Here is a 25425-nt window from a genome sequence, read left to right as displayed (position 1 = left end):
AAACGATTAGTACATGAGGAACCTGTTTTAGAGGTTTTAGAGGCATTAAAATTACCTAAAAGAGATGGCTATAGTACATATTAAGGGACACCAAAAGGTGTCACATAAGTGAGCCTCTTTTGCTTGCTACAGTTGCACAGAGGCTGAGCAGACTTTTCTGAAGGCAAAGAGCACTGTTAGTTTGTGACTCACATGTGGGAGACTAAGTGGTTTCAAAATATTAGATTTGATTTTTAAACTAAGAGGTTTTAGCAACACATTTAGACCACAACATTATCAAATCACCAGCCCAGGAGAGGAAACTATTTACAATTTTGCTTCAAATACTAAAACATTGCTAAAATACTCAGGTTTTAACATCTTCCTCTGCTTGGAAACAGCAGCCATGGTGCAGGTCCTTGGAAAGTAGTGCAATTGTTATTCAGAACTTGTGAGACTTAATCACATTATTATACATAACAGGTAGGGATGGCATTTGTGTAGCTAAAACCCTTATTTAAACAAATAGAAGGGATTGTGTGGATAAAACACACTGGGAATTAGACACACAAATCTACTTTCCCAATGAGGTTCCTGTGCATTTGTTGAGAGTTTCTTCTGTTCACTCAGCCAGTCTGTTCTCTAGGACTGGCTCCTGGAAAGCCAAAAGGGTTTACACAGAATACAAGCAATTCACTTCACATCACCGGAGAACCAGCAGTGCCACAATCCATCAATTTCAGGAAAAGTGAAAGCCTTGTAAGAGCCTAAATGAGAGATGTGGGACTCCAGGGGCTCTCCAAAATGCAGTTTATTACAGCCAAGAGGTTACAGCAGCCCAGGGTGGTGGGTGACAGAGCTGTGCTCACAGCTGTCAGCTCCAGCTGCAGGCAGGCCTGGAGACCCTTTTCTTTTGGTTACAGTGCATTATCTACTTTTCTTTTGGTTACAAAGCATTATCTACTTTTCTTTGCTGAGCATCTTAATACAATAGAACCAATCTAAACCTTAACTTTTATCTATAGCCTCTCATAACTCCTGTAATTACCATATTCATGTCACTGCTCTCCAATCACTCACAGTCAGTACATTACAGTTTAAGCCAGAAGTTGTTTTTCAGTTTTCTTGCAGTGGAAAATTCTGAGACCTTTTTTTCTACTTGCAGCATTGGCAGGCTTGTTTGCATGTGCTCTCTTTCTCCTTGGTAAAAACATCTTCTTGTTTGAGGTGGGTTTATCCTTTGTTCTAAGCCATAAAACCCCCTTCTAACAAACACACCCTTTGCCTCCTTGGTTATCCAGTCAGACTGGCTCAGCAATTCTTTTCTTCTATATCAAAACTTGCTTTCATTTCCATTCCTTCTTCAAATTCTACATTCAAAAATCTTTCTGCCAAGCACACACACCTGTGAGACTTTTTGTCAAACTTTCATCCTTCCCAACAAAGCCTGACACATTGGAATTGGTGTTTTTACCTAAGATGCTGAGCAGCACTGGCAGCAGGAGGAGGATGTGTGTGGTGAACACTGCCACAGCAGCCACACAGATGACCAGCGAGAGGACAAGACCATACAGGGCACTCTGCACTCCTGGAAGGAAACAGCCAGCTGATATGAATCCTGGAAGGTGACAGCTGCCATGGGAAAGGCACCATGTTCCTGCTGGCAACAAGGCAGGCAGGGACTCACACTGGGGAAGACAGGAGGGGGAGAATGAAAGTGGAAAGAAGGTGATTTGTTGGAACCCAGGACATCCCTCTGGCTGCCCTGGATGGCTCGAGCCCCTGGCAGGGGTCTCAGAGACCTTGGCACAGAGCCCAAGACCCCTGTGCCTTTGATTTTAGCCCATGGAAACAATTACCAACTGTGTGTGAGGAGTTACAAGCCACAGGAATTTGAGTAGAATGACAGGGAATTTGTCACCAGGTGAAAATAGAATTTTAGGGTTTTTGGAAGGGGGGTTCAGGAGGCAAGATGGAGGAATCTGGGCATGTCCTGTCCTCTTCTTCTTCTTAGCCTCCATCTTCTGTTGTGATGGTGGCACTTTTGGATTGGATTAGAGTAGAGACAGACTGTCTAATTGGGAAATTATTGTAAATAAAGTACAGGTAGCTTTTAGTATAAAAAGCTAACACCACCCCAAGGCAGTCAGTGTGCCACAACCTGACCTGCTGGACAGATCTCAGGGGGTCAGAGAAAGAATGTCAGAGATAAGAGAAAATAAACAACCTTGAAAACCAGAAGAATCCTGACTCCTTCTTCAGCTGGGCTGGGAAAAGAGACTCTCTAACATATCTCAGGGTCATCCTGACCACAAAGACTCTGAGAGTGATTGGTTCCTTGAATCTCACCTCAGCAGGGCTGTGTCCCTTCCCTTACCTGTTTCCTTGGGCTTTGCCTAATTTTGACAATACACACTGCTCAGGGCAGGAACAGGCTTTGGGAGTTTGCACAGCAGTGGCAAAGGACTGCAGATATAACCCAAGCCCACCATATGGGATGGAGTGTGCTGTGAAGATGTGTCAGAGAGCATGGGTTCCCCAGGGAGAGAAACAGGGCAGTCACTTGCCTATAATCTCCATGAAAATCTGCTTCCAGTGCTCACAGGTCTGGAAACCATGCCGGAGAGCAGAGCCCTCTGGGAAGAGCTGGAGCTGCTGCTGCAGGAATGTCTCCCATTTCAGATAGTCAGCATATGTCTGGAAGGAGGATTTCCCCTTGTAGGTTGTCTGTAACAAGATAAACTCGTCACTCATGTCCTGCTCTTTGGGCAGGGTATGCATGGCAAGGGGAAGGGCAGAACAACCAGCTCAAGTGGCAGCAGCAGACAGAACTGGCAGTGGCATTTGGGCAAACCTGTCACCAGCTTTTTGCCTGAGCTAATTGTGGTGTAAGCAGCCACTTCGACCAAGCTGTGACTGTAGGCATCTGTCTGCAACAAATGCTAATAAACACTAAATTACATCTGCAAATGGAAGTGGCCAGTGCAGAAAGAGCAGAGCTAAACCCCCAGAAGTCACAAGATGAAGCTGCCACCAGAATGACAATGGTCCCAGGTGATGCCATGTGCTCACCGATTCAAAAGCCATGGAGATCCACTGCACCTTGCCATCCTTCACCCCCACTGCCCCATGAGAGAGCTGCCCAGGCAGCAGGTTTGGCTCAGGGATGTTCTTGCACTCTGGGTGCAACATCTGCAGAAAGGAGGAGATGCTGTAACCTGGAGAGAAAGAAAGAGCAAGAGATGGAGGGCAGAACAGGGGAAGGAAGCACATTGGAGCAAAGAGATGAAAAAACCCCCAACCAACAACCCAAAATGAGAGCCCCAAGAGAATCACAAGACACATTTGTCCACAGCTGCTTCCCCTTGCCACTCTGGTTTGCCAGAACCCCTGAGGTCTCAGCATCACAGCTCTCAGCTGCTGTAGTTTAAAAGGACACTCTGTCACCAGCATGGGACAGGACAGTGCCACTGCTGGTGTCCCCAGCTGTCAGGAAGCAGCACAAAGAGCAAGTGCTGAGGGGCTCTCTGCCTGGCCTGGCAGGGATTTGCTCCAGGCATGAAATTGGCTTTTAGCCTGAAGCAAACATACACTTCCTAGGCTCAGCTCCACAAGCTTGTGACCTCTGAAGCTGGGAGAGATGGTCACTGGTCAGGTGTGCAAAGGCACAGAGACAGGGAGTGAGTAGCCTGACTGCAATGAGATCAGGTGTGAGATCACTGTTATTCAGGAGCTGCTAAGAGGATATTCACTGAATCAAAAGATTGCACCTCAAGCAACACCCATACTAGAAAGAACAAATGCAATTCTGGTTTTATCTTTCTGGATTACATCCCAAAGAATATACCCAGTGTCTTTGGCATTAAAGAGACCATCTTTTTTTCTTTGTTTCTGTCCCAAAAAGCACAACCAAGGACACGTTCTAGAAGGGTCAAGCTGCCTTGGGAAGGAGAGGAGACAGCAAGAAGCAGTCACTCTTTCTGTTTGCTGCTGAGGACCCCAAACAAGCACAGGCAGGGCTGCAGAGGAGGTGTCTAACCTACCCGAGGGCAGGCACTGAGCCCCTCCGGGCTTCACCAGCTCAGAGTTGCTGGCAATGGCTTTGCAGAGGCGGCACAGGTTGCCAATCTCTTTGAAGAGGTCAAAGCTGTCATCGTAGATAACACTGCCCTTTCACAAGGAGACACAATGACAAGAGCACCACACGTGAGACATACACACAGCAACTGGCACTCCAGCTTCCTGCCTGCTCCCCTGCCTGCACTTCTCACTGCCCCTCCTGAGCAAACAGGCAAAGGCTGATTCTGCACAGTGCCCCCAAATCACAGAGCAGGAAGAACAGCAGGAAGCTGAAGTGCAGCAGCCAAGCTAAGCATAATTTTTCCTAGGGAATGACTGTCATGTGTCAAGGTATGAGATCTCACAGATAAGTTGTTTCTAGAAGAGTCACATTTAGTGACTTTCCCTAGAGTAACCGATTTTTATTTCTTGTTAATAGTTCAAAACAAGATATATATTATAGAAAAATATCAGTTCCCTCAGTCTTGAATGTGTAGTGAGATTTTATATTGCACTCAAGAAGGGTTTGTTTCAAAACTCCTCAAGAAAGCCAGGTTTAGACTCAAAATTAGAAGGTTATACATTGCACTCAGAGGGACTTTCTGAAAAGTCTGAAGTGCTTTTTTAAATAAGGACTTCCTGATCTCCACTATTTTGTCAATTTGCTAAAACAGAACTGTACTGGCTCATCACAGTGCTACAACCCCTGCCCTTCCACCTGTGCAGACTGCTGGCCCAGCCTGGGCTGTGGGTATTAACTAAACCCCATCCAGACAGAGCCTGCCCCTCGCTTGCCAGCCCCCAGCACACCAGACCATGAGCGTGGCATTCACACTCTCTGGAAAAATCTCAGCTTCCCAGGAGAAAAATCCTGGGTGAAGGGAAGCCTCAGAGAAAAGGAAAACAATTCTTATCTCATTTGCTTCTCCTGTGTTTTGCTCATGTGGAATGTGTTTGGAGATTGTTCACCCACAGGTGATTGTTCCATTGCATTCTGCTGGGAGTTGTTTTCCTCATTGGCCAATCAGGGCCAGGCTGTGTCAGGGCACTGGAGAGAGTCAGGAGTTTTCATTATCATCTTTTTAGCATTCTGTAAGTATCCTTGCTGTGAAAAATATGTTTTTTATGATTGGCTTTTTGCAAATATTAAAATGACTATTAAATGTGTTGTGTTAGAAAGTTATGCTGCATTAATTCTCTTAAGGAGTGTGTGAAATATAGTTTTAGGTTATAACAAAATGTTAAAATAAAAATTATGCTATGTAAGATACTTTTTTAATGAAAGGACTCCCACTGAGATAGCAGCCATAGAGAAAGAGAATTTGTTTCAGAGAAAGAGAATTTATTGCCCCATTCTCAGAAGAAAAGAACTTCTTCCTGCCTCACTCAGCCCTGGAGACACCGTCAGGATTCAGAGGCAGAAGCTGGCACTGCCCAGACAGAATCCTGTGTTTGAATGGAATTGATGCACCATGGATGAGGTGTGTGAATATGCAACAGGCTGTTGCTTTTAGGGGTTAATCCTCTGTTAATGTGGGTCCTTTTTCGGGCTTATTTTGCCCAGAAAGAGGTACCCAGACTGTCTGTAACTCTTTGCTTCTATTGTCTCATACTGTCCTAATCCAAATTGTCAAATTATTACTACTCTAATTATATGCTATTTTTATAACCATTTTATTCCTATTAAACTTTCAAAATTTTAAAAAACAAGTGATTGGCGTTTTTCACACTTTCTGTATTCCTTAGTATAGTTTAGTAAAGCATTCTTTAACATCATATAGTATCATAAAATCATAAATCAGCCCTCTGAGGACGTGGAGTCAGAGCCATCATCCCCCCCTGCCAGGGGCACCCCCAAGCCCACCCCCACGGGTACCATGTCTCCGAGGACGTGGTTGTCCTGGCGCCGGGTGCGGTTCACGCCCCTGATCCCAAACACCACAAACACCATGGCTCCCGTGTCCACCAGGGGCCGCACAGCTGGCTTCCCACAGCCCGTGTTCATGCATGGGTTGAATCCAGATGTGGCTGACAGCTTCGTTTTGGGTGCTGTTGTCAAATACAGAGTAAAGGTTGGTTAGTTATAGTGACTTCTTCGAGCTAGGTCTAATGAGGAGGACATGACACACCTAAGATAGCTCAGCTACCTTTGGAGGCACAATGATCAGCAGGATGGCTTCTGTTGCAGTGTTGGAAACAAAAAGGTTTAATAAAAGGCAAAATAACAAACAGAAAAACTGAGCCAGTGGCCAGACGTTCTTGCTCGTGGTAAAACACTTTACAAAAGTGATTAGTTTATTTGTTCACTCCTTTTTCTAGTCAATTGCCTAAGCAAGAATTTTAGCTTCTGTCTAATTAGTATCCTCAAGTTTGAGGTGAAGTCTCCTGAGTCCTATGAGGTATCTTTTCACTTAATCAAAGAGAGAAACTTTTAGAATTCTTTCCTTTGAAGGAGACAAAGGAACTCCTTTGTTGAAGGACTTTTGTCACTCCATCAACAAAGAGTACTCTCCCACAGTTAGTGTCCTGGTTTGATAAGGAAGGGTTGAATATCTGAAGGGTGGTGATGAACTGACAGTCAGTTATCTGAGGGGTGGTAACTTGATTGAGAATCCAAAGTTTTGTCTCACTGCGTTGTGCTGGAAACTGTGGGGAGGAGAAGGAATGTTTTTGGAAGGTTTTCATTCTGAGTTCTGTGCGTTCCATTTTTTTTTTTTTTCATGTTGTAAGTTAATAAAGTTTCTTCCTTTATTCCTAAGCTGGACCCTGCTTTGCTCTATTTCTGGTCACATCTCACAGCAGACACTGGGGAGAATATATTTTCATGGGGGCACTGGCATTGTGCCAGCATCAAACCATGACAGCTAGATGGCAAGAAAAGGTCTGATTCTCTGGCTCTTGGCATGTTTTCTCAGGGCCTCTCCAGCTTACCTCTTTCACTGGGGACATAGAGGATGCCTTTGGTGGGTCCATCTGGGCTAGAGCTGAGCAGACAGCCCGGAGGTGCCACACACACGCGGCCGTGGTAAGGGGGCTTGTGAGACTGGGCAAAATACAGTTTCCTGTGCAGCAAAGAAAGTTTGTTATGGGGGAACAGAGGGAGGGAAGATGAAGCATCCCAAGCATTACATGGAAACAGACATTCTCAGGGACAGAAGCAACGGGAGAGATGAACATCTGCAGATCTGTATCCCTAGCCATTGTATATTCTGTGCTGCCCATTCAGCCCAAGAGTTCAGGTGGGTACGGGCAAGAACCAGGCCAGCAACATCTTTTTGCCACTCAAAGAAGCCCCCAGTCACAGTCTCTCAAACCTTTTGCATGTTAATGATGCTCTGGGCTATCTCGGGGCCTCTCGCTGCTCAGAGTGACCCCGAGAAAAGTTTGAAAGTCTCTTTTTCCAGTCTGGAGGTCGAAGAAGGAGCCAGAACTCTTCAGTTCTTGGTCTCAAGGTTGTTTGTTGTTCCTTATCTATAAAATATTTTCTCCTGTCCACCTGGGGTCCGTTCAGCTAGACAGTCCAGGGCACTCTGCCTGCCCCTGGGGACGTGTTATGTCTTTACACTAAAAACTACTTGTACAATATTCACAGTTACTTCCCAATACCCATCACCTGTGTTAGACAGTGAGCTTCTACTCTAAACCAATCTAAAGGTGCCAACATCTCAGCAGAAGATGGAGGCCAAGAAGAAGAAGGAGAAAGGCTGGACATGCCCAGATCCCTCCATCTTGCCCCCTGAACTCCCATTCTAAAAACCCCAAAATCCACTTTTTTATCCGGTGATAAATTCACTGCTATTCTACCTAATCTGTCTTGGCTTGCAGATCTTCATCTAAGGTTGGTAACTTGCTCCATGGGTCATAATCAAAACCACAGGCATCTTGGGCTCTGTGCCAGGGTCTCTGAGACCCCTGGCAGGGGTCTTGGCTGCTCAGAACAGCCAGAGGGATGTCCTTGGTTCCAACAATGGGCCTGCAAAGTGACTGCAGAGATGGGGCATAAAGGCAGCAAAGCAAATTCTAGAGCCATGGATGTCAGTGATTGAGAGCAGGACTAGCACTGGCCATCAGGCATCTCAGATCAGCCTCTCAGCTGAGCTGTTTCTGTTGCCCTGTCCCGAGGTGGTTGGGAAAGTTACCGTGTTCGCTGCTGCTCCTTGGAGGCCACGTAGAAACTGAAATCGAACTTCCAGCCCTTCTTGGTGTCACAGGACAAGGTGGTCATCATCCACTTCCTGGGGCTCATCTGCTTAAGCAGCCCTACTGTGGACACACAAGCTGTCAGCTTCCTGGTGAAGTTACCGAAAGGCACTCTATACACCTAAGCAATGGATTAATGAAAACAGACACTTAACTCCACAGGGTTGCAGCCTGTTGCACATTAGCATCACACTCTCCCTTCCTCCCTGGGCACTAGCACAGCCACACATAATGAGCAGTGCAGGCACAGTCAGCCCCCAGCCTGCCCCTTCCCAGCGATGGCCAGTGTGTGAGGGGCTCCTCAGTGCCCTCATTCCCAGTGGCCCAGGCTGAATGGTGGCTGCTCTGCCCAGGGTGAGGCACATCTGCCCTAGTGGCACCCACAGGTTTGCTCCCATCACTGACAGTCACCTCTCAACAGCAACAGGGGAAGTCTTGTGGCACTCCAAGGTATCATCCTGGATGCCTTCTGTGTTAACTACCCTACTGCAGTGCTCTGAAAATGTCACCCAAAGCTACATAGGACCCCATGGAGAGACAGGAGGAGGCTCTTGTGCTCACCTGCTGAGTGCTGCCCTCTTGCCAGAGGCATCCACCATCCTGAACTGACTTACCTGGAATGAAGGCACCTCCCCATCTCCCGGTGACACCATCTGCCAGGGCGCAGGGACACTGGCATTGAGTGAGAATCTGTAGATAGCTGGTCTTCCCTTGCTCCTGGACTTGGAGATATACACAGTCCCCTGGAGCTCTGAGGAAAACACAGGGCATGAGGTTTGGTGGTACTTCTCAACCAGCAAATGCTACAGATGCAGCCAGAGCAAAGGAGGGCTCCAATGCTCTGCTGTCTGCTGAGACACACCAGACACAGCCTCTGCCTTCTCACCACACAGTACATCTTTCAAAGGCTACCACAAATACATCCTGAGCTGCAGTAATTCCTGATGGCTTATTGATTCATCCTGGGACCTGGCCCAATAACTGTTTTATCCTCAAAATCCCCTGCAAACTGAATTTACTCTCCTCGTGACCTGCCAATAAGGTTGTGAACAGGACTGGGATGTGAGAGCTTGGAGTTCCTAGCCCTGTACTCAGATCAGAGGGATATGACACCAGCTGATACTGCCACCTGGGTTATAGGACCACGTCCTACAGAGCAGTAGGTATTCAGGGAAAGGGGGATTCTAAAGATGCCCCACTCACCCAGCACTAGGGCTCAGTGGGGCAGGCTCTGAAGAGAATTATTCCCCATCAGCTATTCAGAGAGCATGTGGTTTAGTTTGTACCCCAGTGGATCCTTGGGCCCTGGCCCCAGTTGTGGCCAGAGCCATCATGCTCCACTCACCTTGCTGCCCTTCATCACTCATGCTGCCTTTGCTTCCCCAAGGTGAACCTGAGCCCCTCTTCTTTTTTCCAGGGAAGTTCGGATGTTGTTCTGCAAACTGTGGGGCTTTTCCTGAAACAAACCTGTCCCACAAGGTTAGTCAGGGAGGAAAGAGTGAGTGGCAAGAGGAAAGAGGTATCAGGCCTGTGAACATCACAGACTCAGCTGCTGAATACCAAACCCTGAGCAGGCAACCCAGAGCCACAGTCTCTTGGCTGGGCACTGACATGAGACCAGCACTTAGGAGTAAAAATAGTCAGTTTTCATGGTCTGTGAAGGGATTGCTCCAGAAGAAATACTCAGGCACTTCATGGCTAAAGCAGGAAATACCTTTCTAAATACTCCATTCCTACAGGCAACTCAACCATCCTATTCCAAAGATGTGCCTCTATTCCACAGGGTCTATCCAATATCCAGTGAGATATTTGACCATTGTAGGTGTCTGCCTCACATTTCAGCTCCTCCAGCCCAGGGCTTAGGCCAGGCTGGACTGCACCCACCATGGTTTGGGAACCAGTGCTCTCACCTGAGCAGGTAATGCAGGAGATCCCTTCAGCACTCAGGTTGTATTTCAGATCCAGTAGCACCTGGATGTTTGTGTCTGGCCGGAACAAGACCGGAGCACGGCTGGCTGGATGGAGGCGGCTGGCAAAGAATATGGACAGGAGCAAAACCAGGAGAAACAGCCCTGCAAGGAGAAACCTGGCTAAGCATGGGACCCTACATGCACTTCACACTCCAGACATGCTCAGAGAACAGGCATGTGGTAGAAAGATGGTATTTTCAGCTGGAAAAATAACAGCCACTAAAGCACACTGGCAGCTGGGCTTTCTTGTAATAAGCTCCATGCCTGGAAAAAACTCCATCAGGAATTGCCACTTTAGGTCTGAGTGAGAAGAAAGGGATTGAAAAGTCCCTTAGGGACTGACTATTCGGGGAGCACTCTCCCACTGTAGAAGACATTTACCACGTCCCCTTTCCCAGCTTTTGTAACTAATAATCAAGGCTTGGAGTGATTGAAATGTCAAACCCTCTAAAATCCATGCAGATGCAACCCGCCTCCTTGCTTACCCACAATCACCCATCTGCTCTTCACTGCAGACCACAGCACCCAGTGCTCCAGCAGCTCTTGCAGATGAGCTATCAAGTGACCCTGGCTGCTCTTCTCTGCAGAGAGCTGCAGATTTTCTGGCATCACAGACACCAAGGGGACATCCCCCATTTCCAGGGAGACTAGAACAGAGAGAAATCAAAAGCAGTCTCAGTGCCATGAGTGTCTCTCAGAACTCTGCTCTCCTTTATTAAATCTTGTGCAAGGTGCTGCACAACTCACTCAAGCTGCAGAGATGGAGTAAAACCCCAGCAGAGGCAGTGACTCCAGGATTTTTTAAGCATCTTTGTCAAGTCACTGCCAAGCAACAGCTACTCATCTAAGTCCATAGCTCAGTCCAAATCTATGCTTCAGGCTATTCCCTGCCCTACCAAACCCCACAAACACTGTCCATAAGGTCACAGGGACACTGCATGCTTCTTGGGCCAACCAGAATTTGTCCCCATCCCACTAAATGTGTCTTACTGCTAATTACACACAGCTGACCTCTTCCTGAGTGCAGCCTGGCTCCTCCCTGATTCTCCTAGCTCCAGATCAGGGATGCCAAGGGAAATGCCCCCTTCTCCAGGTGTGAGAAGAGGGCACTTGCTGTGGAGGGATGAAGCATGCCTGGCACACTGTACAGCCAACCTACAAACCACGCTTGGCCAGTGACTGGAACAAGCTGCTTTGCTTCTTCACAGCTCCCTCATGCCCAGGGGCCCTGGAGGAAAACATTCTGCTGTTTGCAGGGAAGAGAGGGATTATTTCCATACATCACCACTGCATGTGGCTCTGGCGTACTAAGGAGAACCCTTGCAGCACAGAGCCAGAGCCAGAGCTCCTCTGCCTGCCTGTCAAAGGCATCTCAGAGCCCACTCTGCAGCAAGGGCTCTGCACATGCCATGGAATTGACTCAGTTATCTCCAGTTCCAGTTTGCTTCTAGGCCTGAAAGTAACTCACTGCCCTGACCACTGCTCTGGGGGGCTTAAAAGGAAGAGATCCCAGCAAGTTTTAAAAGCCAAGTACAAGATAGCACGACCCTGTAAGCACCTTTTTCTTGGGCTGGAAGGATTATCTCCTGCTAACAACTTATAGGGAATTTCTGGGATTTTTTTCTAGATTGCTGATGTGATCTCAGGCAAGTCACTGCCCTCTTCATACCATGATGAATGAGCTGCCCTAGGGGCTGATGCTGGAGAACAAGAGTGTTCTTTCTCCTGCTTCCCAAATACGGTGCTCCAAATGGCAGGGAAGAGGGGAAAACTTTACTCCATGGTGAGCTGTGTAATGGATCAGATGTTTCATGGCTACTTCCATGTCACAATCAGTGATTCCAGACAAAGCAGACCACAGTGGGCCCAAGAGAATTAGCAAACTAGCTAAGAAAGCGTGCATTGGCACCCACTGAAGATCTCAAAGCAAACTTACAAAGAATATTGAGTCCTGACTCCTACAACTTCCATGATGACACCATCTCCAGCTTACAATTCAGGGAACTGAGGCAAGGACCAGTGTCAGGGGTAGGGAGAGCTGCAGGATGAGGAGGGCAGTGTGATCCCCCTAAAGGCACCAACAGCAGACACGTACCAGGCTCCTCCTCCACGCTGAGCAGTGGGATGTCATCATCAAGGTAGGGAAGGGTCTCTCTGCCTGCTCTGGAGGTGGCTGCTGAGGCAATGAAGAGATCTTCAGCCAGGTGCAAGGCACTCTTTTTGGTGCACTTCTGACTGCAGCTGGATTGGAGCAGGAAAGGAGACAAAGGCAAGAGTTTAAAGCCACATACCCCGTGAAGAGTTACCAGTGGGCTCCTTCAGTGGCAAGGAGCACAGGATCAACCTGCTCCAATTGCTTGGAAAGACAACAGGAACTGCCAGGAGCAAATTCCATTGCTCAGTGCTGAGAGGGCAGGGGGGGCTGGGCTGGATACACAGAGCAGGGCTGAGCCTGGACACTCTGTCCATGACAGTGACACTGGGTGCTGAGTGATGGGAGTTTCTACAGTTCATCTCCCTGCTAATGAATAAAATCATCCCAGGTCACCTGCAGTGCTAGAGAGCAGGGGAGAAGGAAATGTGCTGACTTTCCAACACAAATCTCCATATCCTGGCAGGAGCAGTGGGGACCTGTCTGCCCTGCAGGGCTTGCATCTCCACCTCTTGAAGGTTTAGCTGTGCATTAAGTGCTCCAAGGAAACAAATGGTCCAATACTCACTCCATGGCATTCAACCAAGAGAACTGACTGAGAGAGAATGAGACTGGGACTTGACCCTTCCATTTTGCTCCAATCTGGAATGGCAGAACTTACATTTCCCTTCTGTCAGAGCCAAAGCCAAGCTGCCTGAGGGGAATGAGGATAAACTGAGATGATAGGGAAGGAATTTGCAAACCTCCTTGACTGCAAATTCCTCAATTTCCCACCCACAGGCTCCAGGGCTCACCTGGCTTGGCAGGAGCTCTCTAATGGGGACACGTAAAGGGTCCATATTCCAAGAGCAGCTGGCATGGTGAAGAGCACAGCTACCCAGCAGCAGGACACAATCAGTGACATGAAGAGTCCAAAGTCATGCACAGCTGGGATCTACATGAAGAGAGAGAACATGGGATTGGGATCTGTAAAGACTACAGCTGGTCTGTAGCTACACAAATAATTTGGCCATGGCAGACACTTACACAACCAGCCTAGCTTGTTAGGGAATTGAAGCAAACAAGGCCTTGAACACAATACTGATAGGCTAAATTCAAGTTTAAACAAGGGGACCCCAGCCAATCCCTTTGAATCAGGAATGCACCCACATCACTGGCCAGTTAGCTGGGCAGAGTCAAGACCTTTGTCCAATCCTCTCTCTAAGTGCAGGAAATTCAAAGCTCCCATAAAAGAGGGTGTGCATCAACAAAGGTTGGCTGTTGCCACAGGAACTTTGCAATGTGTGTACATTGCATTCCTGTCTCCACCATCAGTGACAGGGATCAGCTGGGGCAGGATTGCTGAAGAGACAGCAGGCAAGGAAGAGATGTCTGGAGGAACCTAAGGATAATACACCTCAGTCATGAAAATCAGCAAACCTGATAGGAAAAGCACTGAAACAGAGCCTGTTTGATCAGTGGCACAGTGTTACATGGAGACAGAGACAACATAAACCCTCAGAGATCTGTGTAACAGCAGCAGTGGTTTATTATGGAAGCCTCCTTATACAGGGGGTTTAAAACTCCCAGGGTGAGACAACTGATTGGTCTGGGTCTTAACATCACCCCAGCTCCTTGAGCAGTGCTATGTCTGCATTCCAGAAGGAACATGACTGGATGAGATCTCTGTCATCACATTTCCCTTCACAGAGAAAAGCAAGGCACAATTCTTCCCAAGAATATCTCTGGGTTTCACATTCTCTGAACCTCAGAGAAAGGAAACACAATTCTTATCATTTGCTGTGCCTGTGTTTGTGCCAAAGTAGAATGCAATGTGGAGATTGTTTCCCCACAGTGATGGGGTTTTGTTTCCTTGGCTATCAGGGCCAGGTGTGTGTGTGTGTCAGGACTGTCACTGACAGTCATGAGATTCTGTGCAGTGTGTGCTTGGCAGATTCAGTTTAGATGTAATGTAGTACAGTATAATAAAGTAATTAATTAGCCTTCTGATAAGATGGATCCTCCTCATCATTCCTCCCTGTCACGGGGGTTGACCTGTTTCGAGAGATCTCTGTTTGAGTTCAAATCTAACCAATGATTGCTCACTCAGGGACTTGTTTTAATTCTTCTCCAGAATGAACCAGGCTAACTGAATTGGATTTCTGTTATGGCCAGATTTACCTTGTCCAGCTACAGACCAGCTGTACAGTGACAGCACAGAAGTATTTCCTTGGATAATCCACTACCTTACAGCAAGTAAGAGACAGCTCTGTAAGGAGCAGGTCTGGCAGCCCACGGTGCTGAAGGAGAGGACAGATGGTGTTGGCAGGCTCCTGATCTATTAGGCCCTTTGGCAGACATTGAAACCCCAAATTCCAGAGGTGCAGGGTACCTGAGAGAAGATGTTGGCAGCATATGCTGCAGCTGTGGTCAGGGAGGTGAAGAAGGTGGCTTTCCCTGCTGTCTGGATGGTGTGGATCATGCGCAGCCGCAGGTCCTTGAGGTGGGTGGCTTGGCGGTAGGTGTTGATGAAAACAAAGACATCATCAACTCCTGGAAAAAGACAGCAGAGATATTGATACTCTGCTCACAGAGGTGACACCTGCTAAAAATCTGATTTCCCCCTTGACATTTGAACAGCAGATATTTATAAATTTATAGATAACTGAAAAAGGGCCTGAAAATTCAATCTGCATTTGCCACCATCACCTTCTTCTCTCCTGCAGACAGAAGCAGGGCAAGGCAGCACAGGTAAAGCACAGGCTTGGAGTAAAGATGAGCTTACCAATCCCCACGATGACAAAGGCAGCCACACCATTGAGTATACCCAGATACTGGATCCCAAACACGACATGGTACAGGAACAGAGCCACCAGGCAGCTCAGCCCAATGCTGGCAATGCCAAAGAATGACAGAAACACTGCAGCAGAAAAGAAACACAGAAAAAATAGTATCTCTGGCTACCCCCAGCAGAACAAACAGCTCCCATCTGCCCTGTTGGGATACTGGCTCCCATGAGTCTGTTGGTGACAGAGAACAGCTCAGGGCTGCAGGAGTACTGCTTGCAGACTCCCTCCCATGAGGTTCATGCAAAAAATTACATCAAATTTATGCCAGTGTTCACAAGAAAAGCATTTTCATCTTATTCCTGATCTCCTGTGAGTCTTTCCCTCACCCTGCCAATAGATCTCTGCTCTGGAGAACCAGACTGGCTTGCCCTTCTGCATGCTGCTGTGCCACACAGCCACACTGGTGCCAGGGCATCAGAGTCTCTCCTCAGCCTTGACACAGAGAGCCAGGGCACATCTGGATCTGTGTGAGAACAGGGGAGCTGTGACTCCAGCATACCTGAGCAGGAGGTGAGGATGTAGACCAAGACAGCTATGCAGCTGCTGCTGATGAAGGCCAGCAACATGTCATTGTTGAAAGTCCTCCTCACTTCATAGTCAAACAAATCTGTCCCTCCATACAGCACCTGGACTTTGCTAGGGTGGGGAGATATGAAAGAAGAGGAATAGTTGAGCATAAAAGGAGAGAGCCAGGTGGTTTAAAGCACAGTGTCTCCTCCAGAGCCAAAGGAGGTCACTGCTCTAATAACCTGGCAGTTCTCTGAGAAAACAGAGCAGTGAGAGCAGGTTGAACAAAGTTGCTGCTGGATGTGAAATTCATACAGGGAAGGAGAAAAATAAAGAGTAGGTCTAATATTTTTTAAATTCCTCCACTGCATGGTGGGTCTTAGGCACTAATAGACAGTTCCTGGAGCCTTCAAAGCCAATTCCATCTGGAATCCTAATCACTGCTTATTATATTAGCACTGTGAATGCAGGCAGAGGGAGGGATTAATCAGAAACTATATGATTTACCAGATTCTGCCTCTGGAAGCAGGCTCAGAGCAAAAATAATCCAACATAATTTAACCAGGACTACAATAATGCTGCACCATAGGAAGCTATCAGGGATCTGAGCTTTGGAACAGAGCCTTGGCCTCAATTCTTTTTTGGCTTGTCAGAATCACAATCTGCTTTCCCAGCTGAGAATGCTCTGTGGCTGCCTGCAATGCAACCTGCTTTTGAAGATCAGCCTCCCTTCATTCTGGGAAGTACTAAGACTCAGGGCAGTAGAAAGCTGGAGTCTAAGAGGGCACAGAGACTGGGACACACAGCCTTCAGTCAACTGCCTGAGTACTGGCATGCTCTTTTAGCCCTTTTAGCTCTATTTTATCATCTCTCTCTCTCTCACAAGCACTGAGCAAAGCTCTGTTCAAGCAAGACCTGGTAGTGAAAAAAGCCTGCACTTCCTGAAACTCATCCTGCCCTGAAACTCTCTTCCCCACCTCTCTGTACACAAAGCAGAATTGGATCCACAGGTTGAGCAGCCTTGAGTAAAGACTTTCATCCCCTGCATCAGACCAGTAGTGGCCCAGTTCAGAGCAGGAAGCCAGTTCTGTTTGAGCTAGTGGAACTGGATTTGTAAGACAAAAGCAAAAAGATCCAATGCCAGACAAGGACTCAGTGGAAAGACAGGCAGTAGATTCAAACTTTGTCCCCTTTTCATTGTCTCTGTTGGTGTCTCTGGCATGCTGCTGCTTGTGGAACTGGCAGTAAAAGGGAGCATAGGAGCAGGCCATGGACTCCCCACCATCATTCACAGCTCTGTGTCTGAGCCCAGTTTCAATGGAGATGCTTTTTCATCCGGAACATTATGCCATGGCCACTGTTCAAGTCTGACCAGTAGTCCAAGGTAGCATGTCAAGCCTTCTGTGCCTGGTGCTTTCCCAGTGAAGCCAAATGGAACATGGCTATCAGAGTAGAACAGGCACTTCTGCTCTGGTGTGAACTTTAAGGCAGAGCCGCCACTGTCATATTTTCTAAAAAATCCCCCTGCACAGGATTTTGCTCCTGGGAAGCTGAGAAGCCTCAGAGAAAAGGAAAACAATAAATACCTGATTTGCTTCTCCTTTGGAGAATGGTTGGCTCAGAGTCCCCCCGAGCCACATTCCTTTGGAATGTGGTTGGACATTGTTTATCCAACAGGTGAATGTTCATTGGTTTCATGTGAATTGTTTTGACTTATTGGCCAATCAGGGCCAAGTTGCGTCAGGGCTCTGGAAAGAGTCACGAGTTTTCATTATTATCTATTTAGCCTTCTATAAGTATCCTTTCTGTATTCTTTAGTATAGTTTAGTATAGGAGTGTGCCTCTTGTAGAAGGAGTGACAAAACTATCTTTTGTCTCTTCAAAAAGAAAAAAAGCCCAAAAATTTCTCTTCTCAATTAAGTGAAAAAGCTACTTCATAAGCCTAAGAATAGCCAACTTAAGATAACTTCAACTTAAGGATAGCCAATTAAACAGAAGCCAAAAAGTCTCACCTAGGCAATTTACTAAAAAAAGAAGTGAACAAAGAAACTAATCACTTTTGTAAGGTGTTTTACCAGGAACAAGAACTCTGGCACCTGGCTTGGTTTTTCTGTTTGTTATTTTGCCATTTAATGAACCTTTTTTTTTCTAGCACTGCAACAGAAGCCATCCTGCTGATTTTATGCCTCCAAGGGTAGCTGAGCTATCTTGGGTGTGTTACAGACCTCTGAAACCTTATTAGACCTAGATTGAGGAGATTACTATAAGAGTTTAGTATAGTATCCTTTAAAATAATACAGTATCATAAAACAATAAATTAGCCTGCCAAGAACACGGAGTCAGATCCATCATTCCTTCCTTCCTCTGGGAACCCCGCAAACACAACAGCAGAGCTTTTGCCCTGAGAGCTCTGCTCCATCCTGTGCCCTTCCCTGCTCTCATGCACTCCCACCTGCCCTGCCCACACCCCCCTGACCTCGTGGACTGCTTGGCCAGCATGGCCACGTAGGTGATGACGAAGTTCTGGAACTTGCGGCGCTGCTCCTCCCAGCGATCCTCCACCGAGTAGTAGTTGGGCAGGGGGGCCCCAAAGAGGATCTCGCTGCGCAGCAGGGAGCTCTTCATGTTCTCAGCAGACAAGCCCTCATCCACGTACCAGTAGAATTCAGGGTGGGTCATGGCCAGCTCCAGGGAGCCTGCAGGAGAAAGCAGTGCCACTTTTGTAGGGTCCTGCTTGATTGTCTTGGCAAGGCACGGGATCTAGTCTGCCACGGGGAAACTGGGAGTCATCCTGTCCTCCATCAGAGCAATGCTGACTGCTACTGCCTCCCAGAGAGCAAGGAGGGCCAGGGAAACCTGGATTGCCAAGACTCACATCCCACTTCTCTTCTGTGACTGCCTGTGTTCCTGCCCCCATGCACTTCCTCATCAGGGACACATCTTCCACCTGACTGACCTGAGCTACAGCACCCCCAGCCAGCAGCATCCTGATCAATACTCCCCTGCTGGATGCCCTTCCTTCTCTTACACTGGGACAATATTTTTTCCATTACACTTGGAAGCACAAGAACTAAACAATGCCCATGGAAGAGGAGTCCTGGCTCTGCTGTGACCTGGCACCTCTGCCATCTGATGGTGTGAGGGATGCAGAGATGGAGGCACTCAGCTTGTTCTGACCAAGAGACACTGCCTATCTATTCCCAAAATCCAGTTCCCTAGAGTTTGTACCAGAAAGACCAGAAACTGTGCTCCTTCCTGGTTTGGTAGCAGAACTGTTACTGGAGCAGATGGACTTAATCCTTTGCTTGTTCCCAGCGTGGCTCCTGGACAGCTACCCTCTGCAGCCTGGCTTGGGAGACAGATGGAGGGTACATCCCACAGCCACAGCACACCCACAGACTCCTCATGAGTCACCTCTTTGTCACCACCCAGAGCCTCTGTTCCATTAGAGGTGCACAGCACAAGGTACAGAGCTGGGAGGAGGAGGCAGGGCCTTTTTCCTCCTCTCCTTATAGGAACCTTTCAGTTGGTGACTCACAAGCTGCCAGAACAGCCCACGGACCTCTTTAATCTGCTCTGAAGTGCAGGGAAGCTCATCCCTATTTGTGTTTCCAAGCCCCTGGCATTGCTCTAGTGAAGCACAGCCATCTACAGGGGACAAGGATCAGTAGAAGACTTCTGTACCATTCATGACACCCCCTCAGTTGTCCCTCTCACTTGCCTGTGGGGGTCTGTGTGACCTGTGACTGGAGTTGCAGGCTTGAAAAGGGGCTCTGGTGCAGAAAAGACAATTCCTCAGAGCACAGCCCAGCAGCATCTTCCTCTCCATACAAGGCAGTCACTCCTCTTAGCTGCACACCACTGACTGCCTGAACCTGAGGAGAGGCATTCCTTGAGCATGCCAGCCCTTGCCCGTGGCCCTCAGCTCACCTTGGATGTCAGCAAGGTCTTGTCCCATGCCATCGTAGTAAATCTTCCCTCCTCTCTCAGTGGGGAAGAAGTAGGTCATGAGGGAGCTGGGAGGGGAGCAGTAGGAGTAAGAACCAAGGGGCAGGTCCTTCAAGACCTCATGGGGCTTCCAGCAGAATTCACGGAAGCGAGGGTGGTCCATGATCTTGCGCTCGACCTCATGGATGGTGACCAGGCGCTCCGTGGTGAAGATGTTGTTCTCAGAGTCCCCCCGAGCCAGAAAAATGAGCTCAATGCGCCAGTGAGCGTGTGTCTGTGTGTTAGCACTGATGTAAGTGCTGGAGTAGTCCCAGCGTGGGGCTCCCCTCCCGACTCGGGAGGTCTGGTTTGCTGGGCTGGGCTGGGGCCGGGGCTGCAGGGAGCTCGCCCTGCCCTCCGCGGGGCTGCGCCTGACCCGCGCGCTGACCCCGAGCTGGGAAGCGTTGAGGTGGAGCTGCTGCAGCTGCTCGAAGATGAGCCTCTGCAGGGTTTCTGAGGTAAAGTCAGCCAGGTCCCGGCGGTTCCTCCCCCAGGAGCCAAACTGGGATTTGAGGGCCAAGGCGAGGGCATCGAAGCGCTGCGAGGACTCGTGGTTGCGGATCTCGAAAGCGTTGTAGGAGATGTCAATATCCAGGGCAGGGTAGTGGAGGAACATGACAACAGCAAGCACAGCAGGGATGGCACAGCCCAGGAAAAGTATGAAGCCAGCACAGTATGGGTTGGTGAACACCCAGCCAACAATATTCCAGAAGCCAGACATGGGCAGTGTGACACACAGGGGCCTGACTCTGCACGGGCTTTTCCCACACAACAGAGCACCCTCTCGCCTCTTCTGGGAGCTGAAGGCCACCTCTTCATCTTCCTCCTCTAGCCAGGCATCCTGTAACAATGGGTCATCCTCTGTGTCCATGTCCAGCACCTGCACACAGACAGAGCAGTCAGCAAGACCCAGCAGTGGTGTCACAGGCACAGCTGTGAATCCACAGACTCACAGCAGCAGAGCCAGGACACTCCAGTTCCCTCAGGAGGAAAGCATCACTCCTTCCAAGCCCCACAGATCTGCTGCAGCCACTGAAACAACAGCCCTGTCACGGGGTATCCCACTCTGCCTGGCAGAGGAACCAGAGAGGAGAAGTTCAAGTGACAGTCCCCGAGCCCAGTGCTGTGGCAGAGGAAGGCTCTGCATGGCTCCAGGAGCACCAGGCAAGGAGGATTCACAGTATGTTGCTCACCCTGCAGCAGCAGGAACACTTAATTAGCTAACCTGGTTCTTACATCCAGGAATGGTTCATGCTACCAGATACAAAATGCAAAGGAGTGCTATCCTCCTCTCCTTAGAACTGACAATAGACTTCCCCCAGCTATTTATGGCTTTACTGCTCACCAGCCCTCCCAAGCACAGCACCTTGTCAGCCCCAGCTCACAGTGCTCACCTTTGCCAGGCATCCAGTGAGTTTTCAGAGGGGCTGACGGGTTGCAAGCATGGTGTGCAGCTGTGGGTGTGTGCTTCTGGCTCAGTGTGCACATACATGCACACTCTGTGGGGAAGATGAATACTGCTATAAATAGCTGGGGAAATCTATTGTCAGTTCTAAGGAGAGGAAGATAATGCTCCTATGGCTGGTGTGTGACCCCCATCCATCACTCAGCTGCCAGGAACTGTTACCCTTCAGCCTCTAAGGGGCAGCCAAGCTGGAACTCCACATTAGTGTAGATTGATGCTGCAGGAGCTCAGGTGTAACCTCACCCATCCCACTTGGGCAGGTTGGTGTGTACCTGCAGTTACCTCCCCTCTACCCCTGACTTTTCTCCCACTGGCCTGGGCAATGGAGGTACTGTGAGATCTGAAAAAGGATATGTATTCTGTGTATTCTCTCTTTAGAAAGAGAGGTAAAGATCCATAATCATTTCCCATTTTATTGAGTTACTGAGGAGAAGGAGGGAAAAGATTCTTATCCAGAGACAGAAGATCCTGCATGTGACAAGAAAGGGAAATGAGAGAGAGCAACTTAATAATAAGGCAGCAGAAAAGGGATTACAGCATCTTCTTTCTTAACCAAGAGCTAAATCCTCAGCTCAAGGATGGGATCAGTTCTAAGGTATTTCCCTCTGACTTGTCCATCAATTGTCATGGTCTGGACTGCAAACCCCAGTTTGTAACACATGGCCACCTATAATGTCTGGTGACCAAACATGTGTTACACTCTAGCTGCAGACTGGCACAAATTCTGGCACTGGTGTGAACTCCAGCACAGAAATTTCTGGAGTAGCCCCTGTATGCACTCACATGAGAACTGAGTCAGGGAAGGATCAAGATTGGTCTGGGACAGAGACATGGGCAGGGTGGGTGGCACCTGGACTGTCCCCAGCAGTGCCAGCCTCCCTCTGCATGCAGGGTACCACAGCCATGCAGGCATCCACAGCTCTGAACCCCCTTCAGGAGAGCTGATCCAGCTCCAGAGCCAGACATGGCACACTCAGCGTTGCCCTTGGGACTCATCTGGCTTTGCACCTCCCTCAGATCCTGCCTGGGTCAGGATGACAGCCTATCCAACCCAAAACATGGCAAATCGAATTGGTGGGGGAGATAAACCCTCACATCATCCAGAAAGGGATTGAAATGCATTTTTTTCTGCTTGAATTTTACTCGAGGGCTGGCCTGTTTTCCCTCCATCACTTCTCATGCTATCCAGAGACTCTCAGCACTGAATCATGGCCCAATTACTTTTTCAGCTCCAGGATACACACAGAGAACTTAATCCTGCAGCCTTCATTAAAGCTCTGCCTCACTTCTGAGCAAGCTTAGCCTGCACCAGGTTGAAAGAGGCAGAGGATTAGAGAACTCCTTGGAGCCCTGGGTCTGTTTCTTTAGAGAAGAGGCACTGATTCAACTGGTTTGGGTAGGCATATAGATTTGTTGGGCTTCCCTCTGCTATTTCCAAAGCAAACAGGATTCCTGCAAGTGAGATCCAGCTCAAGCCCCAGCAGCCCCACAGGGATTGTCATCACTTGCACCTCAACCAGGAAAAACACCCATGCAGATCCCACATGACAGTTCTCTTTCAGTGACATCTAGAAGAAAGTCACTGGCAAGTTGGATAGAAGCAGTGACGGATGAGGGAGCTAATTACACCCGACCTGACTAATTAATGCTGACTTTCACATTAAAAAATCCTCACTAGTGTTCCATTTCAATTACCCAGTTGTTCCTTCCTACAGGAAAAAGGAAGCCTTGTGCAACACCAAGGTAGAAAGGAAAAAAGAAAGAAAGCTCAAGGCTAGAAGGGAGGGAAAGACAATTTCTGTAATACAAGAGATTCTCATTGACAAAATAATCAAACTTCACACTGGTTTCTCCCACGTGCAGAGCATTCACAGCGGGGCTAGCAGTTTTGTGCTCCTGAAATCTTCTGGAGTTTCTACCAAAGGCAGCTTTAGGCCCCTTTGATAGCTACATGAAGTTCCTCTAAGGGGGAGAGAAATAGCCTTCATGCTTCCCAATTATCCTAAGAGCATCTGGGTCCTGGCAAAAGCCACATCTCTGTGGCACAGAGCTGCACACAGAACAACTGAAGGGCATCACTAATGTACCACACTAAAGCAGAGCTCCACAGGGACACCAGGACACAGCACCACTGTCCTCCTCTACACCTGAATCACTGAGACCAATCCAGAAGTCTAATTCTAAAACACCACCAAGGAGGGCTTTCTCAAATCCCAGTTCTGTAGCATTCACATTCTCTGATAAAACCCCTTCACCCAGGATTTTTCTCCTGGGAAGCTGAGAAGCCTCAGAGAAAATGAAAACAATTCTGATCTCATTTGTTTCTCCTGTGCTGTGCTCATGTGGAATGTGTTTGGGGATTGTTCACCCACAGGTGATTGTTCCATTGCATTCTGCTGGGAGTTGTTTGCACTCTTTGGCCAACCAGGGCCAGGCTGTGTCAGGACTCTGGAAAGAGTCAGGAGTTTTCATTATTATCTTTTTAGTTTTCTGTAAGTATCCTTTCTGTATAGTATAGTATAGTATAGTATAGTATAGTATAGTATAGTATAGTATAGTATAGTATAGTATAGTATAGTATAGTATAGCATAGTATAGTATAGTATAGTATAGTATAGTATTCTTTAATATAATATAGTATTATAAAATAACAAATCAGCCTTCTGAGAACATGGAGTCAGATCCATCATTCCTGCCTTCATCTGGGGGCAATGCAAATACAATACCATTCTCCCTTATCAACACAGCTATCACCAAGAGCATGGGGTCCCTTTCCCAGTGCAGACTACCATTCATGAATTGTTAAACAAAACAATAGGAAGAATTAGATATGATTTTTATCCAGCTGGAGGTCTGACTTTCATAAGTCTTGCACTCCTGGAAAAGTCAAGCAGGCCATGGACACCTCACCCTTAATCTCCTATAATACTTCTCAAAACATTAAATCAGCCACAGACAGGAAGCTGTGCCTGAGGGTACAACACAGAGAGAAGCTGTTTCAGTGGGATACGAGCCCAGAGATGCACATGCTGCTCCAAAGCACTGGTTTGATCTGCTGGCTGAGCTGGCTCCACCATTATTAGTTAAGCAGGTTCCCTTTCCCAGTTGCAAGCACAGCACAACAACAAGGCTTTAATCTATTTTCTTTCTGTGTGCTTTGCTTTCCCCTTTCCACTTGCTTTAAATCCTTTAGTAAGATGCAGAAAAACACTGCCAGACCCCAGGCACTTTGCAGATCAGAATGATATCAGAATGCTCCAGCAGCACAGAGCTGCTGGAATTACAGAGTAATTATATAAATATATGTTTGCTGGGAAGAAAGTTCAACAAAATTATTTAAAAAAAAAAAAAAATATATATATATATAAAAGCTCTACAGTCTATCATTCAATTTGCCCACAAAATGCAAGACAATAGGCAGGGCTGTACACAGCAAAGAGGATTATCTGATCTCAAGCTTTTATGAAATCAAGCAGAGGCACATGCACCCTGACTGTTCCACCCCTCTTCTACCTTACAGGAACTTTTATGCCCTTGCTAAGATAAGAGCAGCTGGAAACAGAAGGATCAATGATCTTAAGTGATTAGGTTCAATGATCTTTTCCAACCTAAATGATTCTGCCACCTCTCAACCAGCTTCCAGACTGGACAAAGGCTGCTTAGAGCACTCTCAACCCACTGTGTTGAGGATCTTCTGCAGGCACCCACCTGCTCTTCCAGGCTCTGACAAACACTGATTAGATCTACTCATAATTGCATGCCAAAAACAGTGTGGAAAGATTAGCTGCAAAGTCAAGCACTCACCAGCCAGGAAATGCCAAATTCAGGCCCAATACAGAATCCTTAATTTGTCCCTTTTGTAAATGCTCTGCAGTGCAGTTTTGCTTCCAGGCTCAGTGTCCAAGGCAAGGACTCTGGCTTCCTCCAGAGCATGCAATGGATGATGCTCCCCAAACCCAGCAGTTATTCCCTGCCCTGCTCTCTCCTCATCATTCAGCCTGTGGTCTCATGGCTCATTTCCTGCCTGCCTCACAGCCAGAATTATTAATTTCCTCGTGAGCTTTTTAACATTGCCTGTCACGACAGACTCTGAGGGCTGAAGAAGCGGGGCTGAACCAAATCTTCTCCAGCATCTCTGAGAAGGAGGGGGTGGTGCAGTCTGCATCTGACAGATGCTGGAGCCCAGGAGATGAAGGAAGAAGCAGACATTTATTTTGGGTGCCTACTTTGACACATCAGATACCAAATCTTTTTGAGGGCAAAAATGGGGGCTGTGTG

At 47.9% G+C, this 25425-nt stretch overlaps 1 protein-coding gene across 1 annotated transcript in view; it reads right to left on the bottom strand.

The window, feature by feature from the left end:
- DISP3 (dispatched RND transporter family member 3) overlaps nt 1–20568 on the bottom strand; it is a 28938-nt gene extending 8370 nt beyond the window's left edge. Inside the window, 19 exon segments of the mRNA XM_030233212.2 lie at nt 1454–1567; nt 2547–2706; nt 3052–3197; nt 4023–4149; nt 5915–6087; nt 6970–7100; nt 8178–8359; nt 8853–8989; nt 9584–9652; nt 9655–9705; nt 10149–10310; nt 10694–10855; nt 12304–12449; nt 13155–13294; nt 14732–14892; nt 15125–15259; nt 15688–15824; nt 18172–18391; nt 19626–20568. Coding sequence (XP_030089072.2) covers nt 1454–1567; nt 2547–2706; nt 3052–3197; nt 4023–4149; nt 5915–6087; nt 6970–7100; nt 8178–8359; nt 8853–8989; nt 9584–9652; nt 9655–9705; nt 10149–10310; nt 10694–10855; nt 12304–12449; nt 13155–13294; nt 14732–14892; nt 15125–15259; nt 15688–15824; nt 18172–18391; nt 19626–20553 — 3481 coding nt within the window. The 5' untranslated portion in view covers nt 20554–20568.
- Between the last annotated feature and the right edge of the window lie 4857 nt (nt 20569–25425).

Source organism: Serinus canaria, chromosome 21, assembly GCF_022539315.1.
Source record: "Serinus canaria isolate serCan28SL12 chromosome 21, serCan2020, whole genome shotgun sequence".
Taxonomy (NCBI): Eukaryota; Metazoa; Chordata; class Aves; order Passeriformes; family Fringillidae; genus Serinus; species Serinus canaria.
Note: the sequence above shows the minus strand (reverse complement) of the source record. Positions and strands in the feature narration are given on the sequence as shown.